This window comes from Engraulis encrasicolus, chromosome 1, assembly GCF_034702125.1.
Source record: "Engraulis encrasicolus isolate BLACKSEA-1 chromosome 1, IST_EnEncr_1.0, whole genome shotgun sequence".
Lineage (NCBI taxonomy): Eukaryota > Metazoa > Chordata > Actinopteri > Clupeiformes > Engraulidae > Engraulis > Engraulis encrasicolus.
Window position 1 is genome coordinate 24104859 of NC_085857.1, and position 15252 is coordinate 24120110.

The window sequence follows — 15252 nt, forward strand, 5'->3', positions numbered from 1 at the left end:
ACATGGTTATTAGAAACGAAAAGGAATACCTGTGGTATTTCAAATTGAAAAACATGTGAAGTACTCACTTCTTTTGCAAATCACTTGTAATGATGAACTATTTTGTACTGTAACTTATGGCTATAACAGGCAGTGGCGTAGTACACAGTCCACATGATTGATTCCGGCCCCTGATCACAGTCAGGAACGATAATGTGGCCCCCAGAGAAAAAAGTTTGGGGACCCCTGTATTAGACTGTGATTAAAATCATGTAGAAAAAGTGGCAATATCAAAACCAGAAGAGGGGACAATCTCCCTACAAACCGCACCCTGATTGTATGTATTTTACATGTTTGTACATGATTAATACATGTTCACAGAAGAAAATACAATGTACGACTGCAAGGTCTTGTGCGTTTTTCTCACCGATATCTTAAAGGTTTATGCGTTACAAAATGTTTATTATTTTGTTTATTTTCTGAACGTTTTTTTTAATAACTCAAATGGATATGTTAAGAAACGTGTTTATCTTCTGGTTTGTTTTTTGGAAAATTCCATTTAAAACATGAAGGGATATTTTAAGAAAGGCTGTGAGTTAAAAAAAAAAATGCATTTTGATCATTTTGTTTTCTTGTTTAAAATGTCATACATTTTCAATTTCCAAAATCTATTGAATGGATGAATGTTGTAGCCTACTAAAGATAATAAATGGCCAATTTGCATGATTTTTGTGGGTTTTATTCTTTATTATTATTATTATTATTATTATTATTGGGAAGGTTAAATACATTCCGGCATATTTTATGGGTTTTAATCGGTAGGGTTCTGGCAATCTTGTGGTAGGCTCATGGGCCATTTCTGGGTCTTCTGGCAAACATCTGGTAAGGTGCCGGCACTCTGTCGAACGTTCTTGGCATTCTACTGGCTGCTTTCTGGCATGATTCCGGCAAAATCTTGTGGGCCGTTTTAGGCCCGGGAGTAACCCCTACATATTGTGGCATATTTCCAGGATGAACCAAGGTTTCTGGGCCATAAAAAGCCCAGAACATTTTTGCTATCTGGGATAGTGCTTCCCGGCAGGTTTTGAGTATTTTTGGGGCTGGAAATCATCAGCCTCATCTGGCAACCCTGCTGCTGTTGTAAAAATGGCATTAGCACAAGGAGGTCTACATGCATTAGCATAATGAAGTCTGATGGTGACACGACATAAATCACCCTTAACTTCCCTTCATTCAATTATTCAACGTGTTTCGCAGCATTAGTCATCCATATGTCATAGTGCCAAGAGCTCTACTTGACAAAATACTGAATGAGTTAGTGAGTCAGAGCATACAAGTGTCTCCATTTTGCCATTTTGTTTTCCCTCTATTGTTTGATCTTTTTGTCAAGTGCTGGTGAGATTTAACAAAAGCAAAAAAAACCAAGGTGTTAATAATAGGAATAGTACTGTAGTTGTCTTTGGTCACACCATCAGTTGAAAGGGGAGCTGAAAACTATAGAGAGATGCATTCCACTCCTCCAAACATACTTAGAAGGTGTTTCCATGGCACATACTTTTGAAATTGGTTGTTGGTAGATCCAATTCCGTTCTCCTGACATCCATTGTAAATGCGTTCTGTTGCAACAGTTGGGGATAATACAAATGTCTGAAAACACTAATGTGTAACGAACTTGGAGTAAACCGAACTCCTCAAAGTTTGCGTTTCGGAACCACGATCTGAGTACCCGTTGCACTTGTCTTTCCCAAGGCGGAGGTTGGGGTTTCTGACCACTGAGTTTCAAACGAATGAGCCAATTGAACTAGGAGATGAGGTGAATTCAGAAGTGTCTTTCAGCTTGTTACGCATTGATGATATCAGCAATTGTTTTGGAAATGATTTAATAAGTGAAAAAAAAATCCTAACTAGTGTTGTCAAGGAACAGTGGTTTACTTTCATACACCACTTTCGCAATCTCATAGTATACAGTTGAGGAAAGAGCAATATCTGTATTCACATAATATTTAATATTTTAATGGCCTTTAATATTTTAATGAACTGAAATATTACCTAAATCAGTGGTTCCCAACTGGGGCGTCATCTGAGACACATAGAGACACTTTTTCGTCCCCCATGTAAAGTTGTGAAGGCTTTGATTGATGTGCAAGCAAGTGCCATTGAAATTAATTACCTACATTATTATTTGTGCTTACACGGTAGCATAGCAACATGCTAAACCAAGTTTTATGTACATGTAGTCTGTCTCTAGTATAGTAAGGTAATTAAGAAATGAAGGAATGACTGTAAATGAATAAAAATTAAGCAATATTTTATTCAGTTTGGCAAATTTTATTTACAAATTGTGCAGTGGATGAATTTGAGAACTGTTGTGGAAACAAAATAGTTAATCAAACTTGGCTTTCCTTACGAAATAGGAGGCACTTGTTATTTGCAGGCATATCCACCTGAAACGAAATAAAAAAACAATAAATTATGAAAAACGAAATAACGATAAAAAGAAAATCACAGAGGTTGACAGTTGAAATCACTACATTTTTAACAGTCCCAAGTTAAGGAAGCTCGCGGCACCACCTGCTCAATCCATCACCTATGCTTTTCATCGCAATGAATAGCAATGAATTCTATTCATAATTTACAGTCAATGTATAATACATGACCAGCCATCTACTGTATAATTTATATTGAGTGCCATTTCCAGTGACTGTGACTGTATTTTTTTGGTTAACTCACCATTTTCTGAAGAAAGAGGCCGTTTTCTTCAGCCAGGGAGTTGAGGAAAGACACATCTTTTAAACCCCACTCAGGATTTCTAAAGAAAATGAAAACAACAAACCGAGTCAGGCTTTACTTCATGATGAAATTAGACAGCACAGCAAAATGGCCACATGTCATTGCTATGGGGCTGGGTGGCGGTCATTATTTTCTTTCATAATTGGTTTCCATCCAACTTTAAACTATGTGCATTTTACTTAGCACACAGATGCAATCTCTCTCTCTCTCTCTCTCTCTCTCTCTCTCTCTCGAAACATTAATCTTGACAATTTAAAATAGTCACAGGGCTTCTTTCTCAGCTACATTTGATCCTATGATGTGCTTGTTATGTGTATCACTTGCCATGTGCATTCCTATTCTTATATATTCCTGTGAATGGACATCTGGTTGATGAGGAGGAAATACGTGTGTAAACTAAGTGAGGAACAGACAGATCACTAAGAAAACGGATTACAATAACACATACAGTATGTGTTCAGATCAGGGACGTAACAGCTAATTGTGGACCCTGTGTACAATCAGTTCCAATGGACCCCCAAGGCACACATCAACATAAATCATACACTGTGTGGACCCCCTATATATACATGCGGCCCTGGTGACTCAGTCACACTTTACCCCCCCTGAACGACACCCCTGATTCAGATCTTGACTTGGTGGTGTAATGCCGTGTCCAGACCAAGAGCGAACTACGCTGCCTGGTAGCGTGGGAAGCAGAAAAAGTTTCGCCTTGAATTCGCTGTATTCGCTCCAGACGCAGCATTGACACGTTTGATTCAGCTAATCACATAACAGCTCTGGCTTGACGGCCTGGGACATCTCGAGATATGAACGTTCGGATTGGTTTTCGCAGAACAGCGTCAGAGCGAATTCCCCTGCGATTAGAGTTAGTTTAATCGTCAAAATGCGCTCTGGTCGCGCAACAAGCTTCGCTCCTGGCAAATTCGCTTTGGTAGCGCTGGTCGCGTGCCCTCCATAGAGAAATAATGACATCCGTCGCTTCGTTCGCTCCGTTTGCTCCTGGTCTGTACACGGCATAAGGCACTTTGAGACTCAGATCAACTTCTTATCTGAGTGAATTAGTGTTTAATATGTACATTGAAAACAAAATATGAATCAACCTAACCATGAACGTTATTCCACTGATTTAATACGGTCATTTATTGTGCAGCACAATTCAACTACGGGTAGTGGTGTCAACAATAATCGATTCGGCAATGCATCGCAATGCGGGGCAAGACAATTCATTATATTAATCGATTCAGCAAATGCCATAATCGATGCAGCATATTTTTTCTGCAGGACTGATACATACAACAGCTAGTAAAATGTTGTGCAGTATCTGACTGCTTGTATTGCCTCATGACTGATGAAAAAATTGTTGCTTTCAGTAGAAATATAATGCATTGCAGAATCGGACTGAATCGATTTGAATCTCATCGTCACCTCCCGAATTGGAACCGAATCGAATCGTAAAGGCAGTGCCAAATGCACACCACTAACTACAGGTGTCTCTTACCTCTGTCTTAAGCTGTGATCAAAGTCGACGTTGCTCTGCGGTGTGATGACTCCATTCACTGCATATGGCTGGGAAGAAATCAAAGGACAGAAAAAGGGGTATAAATCATTCATCATCAATACCAAAGAGCAAAGAAGGGGATTTTATTGACTTATTTAAGTGTTGCCACTTCAGTGAAACTAGTTTTGTCCCCTTTCAGTTTGAAATTTGAGGCATATAATAATGCTAACATTTCCAGAGACTAACAATTAAATAGGTTTTAGAGAGCAGTACAATTTACGCAAGTCTGGTGAAACCTACCACTTCTTTTAGGCAAGGATGTCACCACATGTATTTCATTAAATGCACTTTTATCACTACCAAGTTGCATATAACCAACTCCCACACATGGCATAAAATTGATGTCATCATCTGCTTACCCCGTATGTTAGGAGCAGTCCTTGTGGTTTCAAGAGCACTCCTGCGCCTTTGAATAAACCCTGATTACAAAAAGCAAAATAAATAAATAAGCAAACAAATAAGTGCATGAAAACGTGTGCACAATGATTGGTTAGTACGCTAGGGCTGCACGATTGTGGAAAAATCATAATCACGATTATTTGGGTCAAAATCATAATTACGATTATTAATCACGATTATTGATTTTTGCTGAATTTTTAAAATATTATAACAAAATAAAATATAATCAAGAATGAATTATGTACGGCATGAGGAAAATAAAATAAATTGTAATAATTACTGTATGTAAAAGGCAATAGCATGAAACCAGAAACACCAGCCTGTCAGTATGTTCTGGCTTCAAGGACGCTCTCGAAGGTAGGGCACTATTGCCATGATTGAATCCCGATTGAAATCACGATTTCGATATCACGATTATCGATTATTTTCGATTAATTGTGCAGCCCTATAGGACGCTAAAACATGGTCCCTGTTTAGCTACTCTATTTTAATGGCATAGTGGTGTAAAACCTTTTCAGTGACAAAAGAGGTTGCCAAGACATGTGACTAAATGAGGGGGCAACATCACTACAGCCTTTTGCCGTCACCGTGGCAAATCGCAATCTTGCTCCTGTCATCTTGGGCCTGCTAGGGCTGCTGGATTATGAGAAAAATCAATATCACGATTATTTCAGTCAATATGGATATCACAATATTTTTAGACGATATCACTTTTAAAGACAACTTAATTGTGTTAAACAATTCACAATCTTCCCTCCCTTCAGCAGTTGGAGTGGAGGGCCATAGAGAAAGACACAGTGGTGTTCTGCATGAGTGTTGGGTAGCAAGTCTGCTTTGTGCTCGCAATGGCTCAAGTGGAGGTGTAACGGAGGCTAACTAGCACAGAGTTGGCGTGGAACGTTGGTAAACCTCCCTCCGATAGCCTCATACAGTCTCGTGCCGTTGGGCCGAGAGACTAGTCTCTTGGCCCAGCGGTATCGTACTGTGTCTCTCCCATTGCCGAACCGTTGTAGTTGACGAGGTCGCACGTTCGATCCCCGAGGGGGGTGAACAGGTGCAAGATGACCTCCGTCACAGTGGTGCCGTATGACCCGGGATGGGAGTGAGGTTTAAGGGGGAGAGTGTAACGGAGGCTAACTAGCGCAGAGTTGGCGTGGAACGTTGGTAAACCTCCCTCCGATAGCCTCATACAGTCTCGTGCCGTTGGGCCGAGAGACTAGTCTCTTGGCCCAGCGGTATCGTACTGTGTCTCCCATTGCCGAACCGTTGTAGTTGACGAGGTCGCACGTTCGATCCCCGAGGGGGGTGAACAGGTGCAAGATGACCTCCGTCACAGTGGTGCCGCTGACCCGGGATGGGAGTGAGGTTTAAGGGGGAGAGTGTAACGGAGGCTAACTAGCACAGAGTTGGCGTGGAACGTTGGTAAACCTCCCTCCGATAGCCTCATACAGTCTCGTGCCGTTGGGCCGAGAGACTAGTCTCTTGGCCCAGCGGTATCGTACTGTGTCTCCCATTGCCGAACCGTTGTAGTTGACGAGGTCGCACGTTCGATCCCCGAGGGGGGTGAACAGGTGCAAGAAGACCTCCGTCACAGAGGGGAATGCATTGCGCTTAGCGTAATCTACCTTTTGACAGTATAGACAAATGACAAAAATATTGTTTCAAATCGATATTTGATATCGCTTGACAGCAGTATTGATATCACGATATTAATAAGATATATTGCACAGCCAGATAGTAGCTTGGGCCTTCCCACCCTATTCATGCAAAGCAGGAAACCCCAGACCTCAAGGTAAATTTGGTGTGTCATGTTGTGGCTATCTCTATTTCCACTGGCGAAAACGGAGCGTATTATGACGCTACGGTTAAATCAACTACGAAGTAGTTTTCATTTTCCATCGCCCAACGTGTGTAAGGTGTTTCTCCTTTGAACTACGGTACAGTGAGAAGGCTTGCTTCTCCAAACTCAAAGTGCTGTTATAGCTCTTTGAGGACAACAAAACACCAGACGTCTTTGTAAAACTTATTTCAACTCAATGCATGAGTTTATTTCAACTATTTGAAATATTTGGGCACTTTTAATCCAATTAAATGTATAAACCGATTAAATATGCATCATGTAAACACTAAAATAATTTCCATTAATATACGTAAGCGTTTGAAATATTTTGAGATCATATTATGTGGTTTAGAACGTTCATATAAGCCGAGGAAACGGACCATGTAAACAGCTCTTTTAAATTTTAAATTAAAAATGCCCACGTGAACCCGGCTATTCTCTTGAGGTTGACGGATCCTGTTAGCTGTCAATCTCAGAGTGCATGAAAGTCTGTCAGTCTATCTATACTAATGCAGGTGCAAGTGTGAGGCAGGTAAACCTAATCAGCAAACACCACACATTCATCACTACTTGCTTTTTATGTGTAGTTTGCTCCAAAAATTAAAGAACAAAAAAGTGAACAGTGTATGCTGTTTCATGATTATTCACTATGGAGGTGATGACGCACCTGTAGGTCAACTTGTTCCTGATACAACGATGGAGAAAATGTGTCTAATACAGTACTGCTGATCCTAGTTCTCTTGATAAAAGTGGACACACTTTTAAACTATCCAAATAAAATCTTATAGTGTCATTGGTTCGAAGTGTTTCTCAAAAAGTCACCATGTGTGTCATCACCTTTTAGAATCACTTTCAATAATATATTTTTTTTTAAACGAGAGAGCGCCTTACGTGTGTGCAGGCAATGGGTGAGATGTGAATCATGTTGATGTTGACCACTATGTCCAGGGACTCGGGTTGGACTCCACCCCAGCTCTCCCATGACTGCGAGGCATCCAGGAAGATGGCTGGGCTGACGTTGTCCAGCTTCAAGTGGTTCTGGTAGGCTTGCACACTGTGTAAGGCAGGAGGGGGAAACCTTTTGTTCAGTCAAGGGGCCACTTCAAATTGTATAAAGTCCTCCAAGGGCCGTACTACAGTATGATGAACACAAACCAGGATATCCCCCTGCACTTTAGACCTGTATTGAAGGCCTAGACCTTTACAACAGACCCCGACTTCATTGGTCCCCTGAAAATATGGCTTAATTGTATTGCAAATGTTATATCTAACATTTTTTCCCCAAACATTCATGTGAAACTGCATAACATTAAAATGATGTTGGGGGCCGGATCAGACGGCCTCAAGGGCCGGGCCGCAAATGGTCCTCGAGACATAGGTTCCCCACCCCTGTAAACCATAAAAATAACCATCAACAGAGGTGTCAATTCCGGGCTGAGAAAGTAAAACACCCATCCACGATTTCCTTCCGACACAGGTGACATCACTGATTAACTGGGGTGGATTCCAATCTACGGACTTCCGTCCTCCCTTTCTCACTTCCCTGTTTTTGACCTCATGATGATGTCACTGGCAAGAGAAAATTAATTCAACATCTTGCAACCGCACAGTTCTAATGTTCTTTTCTCATTTGCAATTAGGGTGGTGAATGAAAAACAGTCCGAAATGAAAAACAGTGGCTAGGCTGACAGCTGGGAAACGTTATTGTTTTCTCCACAGAGGCGGGGCGAGGCCACAAGCAAAAAGTGAAGGACGGGAGTGTGCATATTGGAATGCACATCATTTCTACCTGTTTGAGTACCTGTCAGCTGACTCAGAGCTGGTTGTATCTAAGTTATGGCAGGCCTTTCACTCTCTGGACCCAGGATTGGCACCTCTGAAAGCCAACTTAATATTGTGTGTACATCACATAGACATACAAAACATAGTCTGCCAATATCTGAAAAAAGTATAACTTACTTCAGATCATTCCTCATTCAATTTACAAAAGACCCCCCCCCCACACACACACACACACACTGATTCATTATTAATGTGTTATTAATATATCATTGGTAGGCCTATTTAATTTCATTTGGCACTGTCAAAAAATGTTATATGACAGGCGATGCAGTTTGTATGACAACACTGTGTAACAGGGCTGTGCAGAACGATTTCTGATTTTGTCACTCACAACTGATTGCATGACTTGACCTATTAGCCACTGCATTACTATGGAAACTCTACATTTATCCAATGTTAACACACCACATCTTTAGGCCTACTGTTTGTACAGTATTAGCCTACATTCACACAAGGCATTCTCCACTAAATAAGTTGAATAAAAAGAAGGCCTGCTGGTTTAACGCAAATGGAACTCTGTTGCGGTTACAAAGTCTCAAATACGACTTTGTAACCGCTGTTATGAATACAAAGTAACCTGACTGTGGTGATTGAAAGTGCTAAAAGCCCACGGCTCTGTGGTAGCCTGACTCAAATGAATGCAATGCACGACGCTTCAAAAACAGCCAACACAACACAATGGGTTTCACCATTGATGTAGCCTTCATAGCAGGTAGACAAGTACAATGGACGTTCCAACGAACGAACACAGGAATGAAATCATGTGATCTCGGTAGCACGCTGACTGAACGAGTTTGAACGATTGCTGCATGCATTGCTCACCTGGAAATAGACTGCGAATCTATGTCAGAAGGCTGCCATGTAATGTTTGTGAAAGCCTGGGCGAAGTGCACGACATGTTGTCCAGAACCCGACGAGATCTCCAGCGCTTTGAGCGGACGATTGGTGTCCACGCATTCCCTCAGCACAGACAATATGGGCTCTTTATTTCTCTCTGCGGCCGATGCACAGAGCATTTTGGACCTAAAGATGCGAGCCTCTAACCACGATAAAAGTCGGGAGAATGCAAAGGTACCCAGGGTACGATATAGGATGCTGCGGTAGCTTACCTACCCTGCAGAATAGACAAGGGGACAGTGTGCGCTATCTTGCTGGCACGGACGAGAGACGCGCTCGTGCAGCTTCCGCATTGGTTGCGTAATGGTGGGGACGGGCCAATCACATGAGGGTTGTTGGCTGACGATATTGTTGTGAAATAGCCCTTTTTCAGGAATAAAGTTATTAACAGAGGTGTCAAACGTAAAAAAAAAAAAAAAATCATGGGGTAAGTAGGCTACAACTATTAGGCTACATAAGTGTTACACCATTTACTCCATTGTAGCCTACATAATGGGGCACACAGCATGTGTTAATAAAATAAAATAAAAAAAACACTAAAAACCTAACAAGTAGGGGCCTACCCACCACAAACTTGATCCAACCAGTGTAGAGTCATCTGGTTATAAGCCAAGTCTACTGGTTACTCAGATAGCCCTAATTACCTGTGTTGGAAGGAAACGGTTTCTTTTCTTTTTTACTTTTACTTTTGACACCTCTGATGAAATTTCAATTTATTTGTTTAGGGGGAAAGCCCCTTGAGATAGGATATCTCGTTTTCGAGGGGGTCCCCAGGACAGACAGTACAGTACAGAAACAAGAACAGATGCTAAAACAAAATACAGAAACAAAAACACAACACTGATCAGGACAACACTTTCACACATACAGTACTTTCACACAAAGTCTCCCCCACTCCCCCCCCCCAACGTCGTCACCCTAGAAAGAATAACAGTTGGTCAAAACATGGCAGTATTAAGCCTACACATTTACAAAGTGAATATTCGGTATGTAGCATCCAGTACAGTAGTACTCAGCACATCAGCATTAGACATAATCAGACACCTGATCATAATAATTATTCAAAAACATTGACATGTAGAGTTCTCCTGTAAGTAGGTAAAGATGGAGAATTTGAATGAGTGAAAGGAGGCTATGGATCTGATATGCCCCGGCAGACTATTCCAGTCGTAGGGCGCTCTAAATTTAAACGCCCGTCTACCAATCTCCTTTGTAATGTTTGGCACCGTGAACGTGGGGTGTTCAGTGAGCCGTAATCTATGGCCAGGTCTATGTGAGATTAGATAGCCTTTAAGATATTGGGGAAAGTCAAGGTACACACATTTAAAGATGAACTGATACCAGTGAAACTGTCTTCTGGCTTTTGGTGATAGTACGTTCAGGGAGTCATACAGTACACAGTGATGGGTCCTAAACGGACATCTAAGAACAAATCTACACAAGTTATTATAGGCTACAGTTAAAGGTTTCAGATTTGTGTCTGGAGGTGTTTTGATAAACAACATCAGCATAATCTAACAATGGGGAATATTAGTGATTTAACGATTCTCAACCGTGTTGGTTGAGAGAAGCAGTTTATTGATCGATACAATAAACGTAGACAGTTATTAATCTTTTTAACAACAGTGATAATGTGATGCCTGTATGAGAGTTGTGAATCAAGCCATAGTCCTAAATATTTAAATTCTTCGACTTGGGCCAGTATTGAACCATCAAGAAATTTAAGACCAAACAGAAGAGCCTTGGGTACGTGATGCTGATCTGGTAGGAAACAACATACAGTATGATTTTTTTGTATTCAGTAGTAGGTGGTTGGACTGGAACCAGTGTTGCATGGCAACAAAGTTAGACTGTAATGAGGACTGGATCTTAGAGACCAACACATTAGATGTGTATATCACAGTGTCATCAGCATATAAATGAATATTACAGTCTGAGCAGATTTGAGGAAGGTCATTTATGAATAAGGAGAACAAAAGTGGCCCCAAGGAAGAACCCTGAGGGACACCCTTCTCCATTAATACAAACTGAGACAGAGAGCCATGAAGGGAGACACGGTTGACGCCTGCCATGGAGATAACAATTGAACCAGAGAATCGCTTCCTTAGAAAGGCCTATTGCATGTAGTTTGTCTAGAAGCAGATAATGATTAACCATATCAAAAGCCTTGGAAAGATCAATGAATATGGCACCCATCGACATGTTGTTGCCTAATGCAGATGATACATCATTAGTAAATTTAGTTAGGGCAGTGGTAGTAGAGAAATTAGGTCGGAAGCCAGATTGATATAGAGACAAAATAGATGAATCATTAATATATTTGAATAATTGTTTGAATACTAACTTCTCAAACACCTTTGCTACGCTACTAATAATAGAAATGGGCCTATAATTATTGGGATCCTGGGGATCCCCTCCCTTGTGTATTGGTGTAACACGGGCAGATTTCCACATTGGTGGAACCACACGGGTGGATAACGATTAGTTAAATAAATCGGCTAAACGAAATGCAAGTACATGGGAGGCAACCTTAATGAACCTGACCTCCAGTCCATCAGGATCCATTCCACTGCCAGCCTTTAAGTCGGAAATTGCCTGCTGGACATCTGTAGGATATATTGTCGAGAAATCAAAAGAGCTACCTTGCATTTTACAAGAGCTTAGATATGAAAAATTGGAGCATTTGGTATTGGAGATGCTGGAGAAATGCTGGTTAAATGCATCAGCAAATGCGGTGGGATCGCTGATAACACTGTCATTGAATTTAATTTTTGTAGGCATGTTTTTAGAGGAATTATGAAGTAAGGAGTTAAGATTTTTCCAGAACTTCTTCGGATTGCTAAAGTTACTAGACAGGGCATTTTTATAATAATTTGATTTAGCGTTCCTTGTTTTAGTTGTACAGATATTTCTTAACTTTTTATAGGTATTAAAATCATCTTCATTTTTTGACTGTCTATACTTCTGCCATGCAATATCCCTCTGCTTAAATAAGTAAATTAGATCAGCGTCAACCCATGGTAAATGATGGCCCTTTACCCTAACTGATATCCAAGGGGCATGTTTATCAATGACTTTAATGACTTCAGTGTAGAAGAAGTTCCAGGCATCCTCAATGTATGGTATAAGATGAAGCCTGTCCCAATTAATGTAAAGTAAGTCTTGGATGAAGTTTTCTGCATTAAAATGTCTCATTTGTCTCACTCTGATGAGCTTGGGGGGCAAGCGAGGTAATTTAATTTTCCACACACAGTATATCATAGAGTGGTCACTAAAGCAGTCTGATAAAACACCAGAGTCAATAATTCTATTGGCATGAGTGACCAGGATCCAGTCCAGTAGAGACTTAGATCTATCAACAACCCGCGTAGGTTCAGATATTAGTTGAGTCAGGTTTAAACCTTCAAAAATAATGTCGATTATTTAGTGATGAGTGGTCAAGCCAGTTAATATTAAAATCACCCAAGGATAATCATCTCATTAGAGTTGCATACTGAATTGATAGTGTTACCAATACACTGTATTGACTCGGCCCCAGAGTTTGGAGGTCTATATATATTTCCTATAATCAATTGCTTATTAGTGTGAAAAATAACTTTAACAAAAAGACATTCAAAGTGAACCGGTTTTTCATTTGGGATTACAATATCAGAGAGTAAAGTTGAGGAGACATAGGTAGCAACGCCCCCACCTCGGGAACCTCTGTCAGCTCTGTACAGAACATAACCATCCAGTTTAACTTCCTCATCTGGAATTTCATTGTTCAGCCATGTCTCAGACAGTGTGATGACACTAGGATTATTATACACAAGCCAGGACCTTAAGAGATCGACCTTATGTGTCAGACTTCTAATATTAAGATGTATTACAAATAGGCCTTTACCCATGTTGACTATTCAGGGATAATGAAAAAGAGTGAACGCCGCTGGTGTACATATGGGGAGGAAGAGAACACACTCGCGCACACACACGCACTCGCACACGCCCACAGACACACACCCACCCACCCCCACACACACACAAACACACACACACACACAAACACACACACACACACACACGCACGACAACACAAATACCAACATAATGGGCCATGGCATCAGAAAATGCAGGATGCCTTCAGGTGCTGCCCACTAATAACTATTATGAAATGAAGTGACTGAAACTAGGCATTACAGTACAGTACAGTCTTACACTTTTATTGTCCTAATTTCATATAATATGCTCTCTACAAGTTAAGCTAAGTGTGGTCCTATATCTGTCTAGGTACAAAATTAGAGTAAATGAGCTAGCCCCCGTTGCCAATAGTCAAAAAATAGCACAACTTTTTGAAAATATGTTCAGGACAGTGTATACATATGTGGCAATGCACGCAAAGATAGGAATAATAAAAAGATACTGTCAGAAAAATAACCACACACACACACACACACACACACACACACACACACACACACACACACACACACACACACACACACACAGTTAACTAAGTTGGCTGGGTAGACTAAATGACAGCAGCAGGGGCCTACTCGGTAGAAATAACGGGTTTGCTAGAGGGAGCTCTAATACACTAAAATAGGACGATGGGCAACACAGAGCATAAGACGTTCAAGCACCGATATGAATATTGTTTCCACAGTCACATCAACGTGTGAAGTGGTATCAAATAGCAAACAAAAGAGGAAAAAGGAAATAAAGCCTCGTTACTTAGGAAACATTTGAGTTCACTTCAGGGACGCAGGAAGTGGGGTGCTCCGGGTGCTGCAGCACCCCCCGTACTGGACAACAGATGCAGCTGCATCACGTGTGTGTGCTTTTGTGCGCGGGCGGGGAGACAGGGCAGGGGTCCTGATCGTATGCATCTTGAGATGCATAGTCGTAATTTCAATTAAATCTAAATTGTTTGAAAGCCCGGTCACCTCACAAAAATGCATCGCATAGCCTAGTCATGCATTTCTACTAATTTCACACATGGTAGACTGCCCACGGAGAAGAGAGAAACTGTCACGGCAGCGCGATTTGCTCTTGAACACGCCCTCACCTCCACATTAGGTGCGCGTTTCCCTTCTGCAAGAAGAACTTATAATAATAAATAATATAAGAATCATTTTGAAGTGAAATGTTAAACAAAAAAAGGTAAAATCTAGTCATCCTTGGTTAGGCTAGGCCTACTTAAAACATGAAGAAGTTAGTCAGATGCGATTCGCCATTCTTCATCCTTAAATTGATTAGAATGCAGGAAATTGCATCTAAAAAACACATTTTTTTCTGGGAGAGGACTCCCAGACCCTCCGCCGACAACAGCACCCCCTGGTCAAAATGAGTTCCTGCGTCCCTGGTTCACTTCAAAACAATTAGACGGGCCGTAGCCAACATGCAAATAAAAGAGGAAAAAGAAATAAACGGCAGCAGCCTCGCTGCTTGGGGAGCATTTGAGTTCACTTCAGAACAATTAGACGGGCCGTAGCCTACAAGTCGCAAAACACAGCATCGCTGTCAAATCAGTTCAGGTTCATTTACGCATATTCAGGTTCAAGTTCATGCCACAGGGCTACAACTCCAGGAAAGAACTGTCCAACATAAAGACACTGCCCAGTTGGGATTGTTACCTCTGGCAAGTGTGATCATTAGGTGAAAAAAGAGGGGAAAAAAGTTTATATCCAGTGTATCCAACTGAGAATAGGCTTTGGAAAGAGGTAGCCGCGCTACTTCTGGAAAAATAATAAATACGTTCTCATCAGTAAACAGTGTCCATGTCGCAAGTACGGCCGAACCACAAGGTTGTTATCAACACAGTTCAAGTTACCTCATGAGTCTGTTGACATTCTGGGGTGAGCCTCATGGCCTCGAATAAAGGCCTCAGCATCCCGTGGGTTTTTGAAGTGGACTTTCTTGCCATCGACAATGATCCTCAGCGTGGCAGGAAAAAGAAGAGAGTATT

General features: G+C 41.2%; 1 protein-coding gene across 1 annotated transcript; it reads right to left on the reverse strand.

Annotated features, from left to right (window-relative positions):
* Window positions 1-2270: 2270 nt before the first annotated feature.
* On the reverse strand, window positions 2271-9597 carry mettl26 (methyltransferase like 26). Its single transcript, XM_063198974.1, has 6 exons — window positions 9234-9597; window positions 7461-7623; window positions 4690-4749; window positions 4271-4338; window positions 2710-2788; window positions 2271-2423 (listed from the first exon to the last, which is right to left on the reverse strand). The coding sequence occupies exons 1-6, from the start codon at window positions 9425-9427 to the stop codon at window positions 2367-2369; spliced, it is 621 nt and encodes a 206-aa protein (XP_063055044.1). The 5' UTR covers window positions 9428-9597; the 3' UTR covers window positions 2271-2366.
* Between the last annotated feature and the right edge of the window lie 5655 nt (window positions 9598-15252).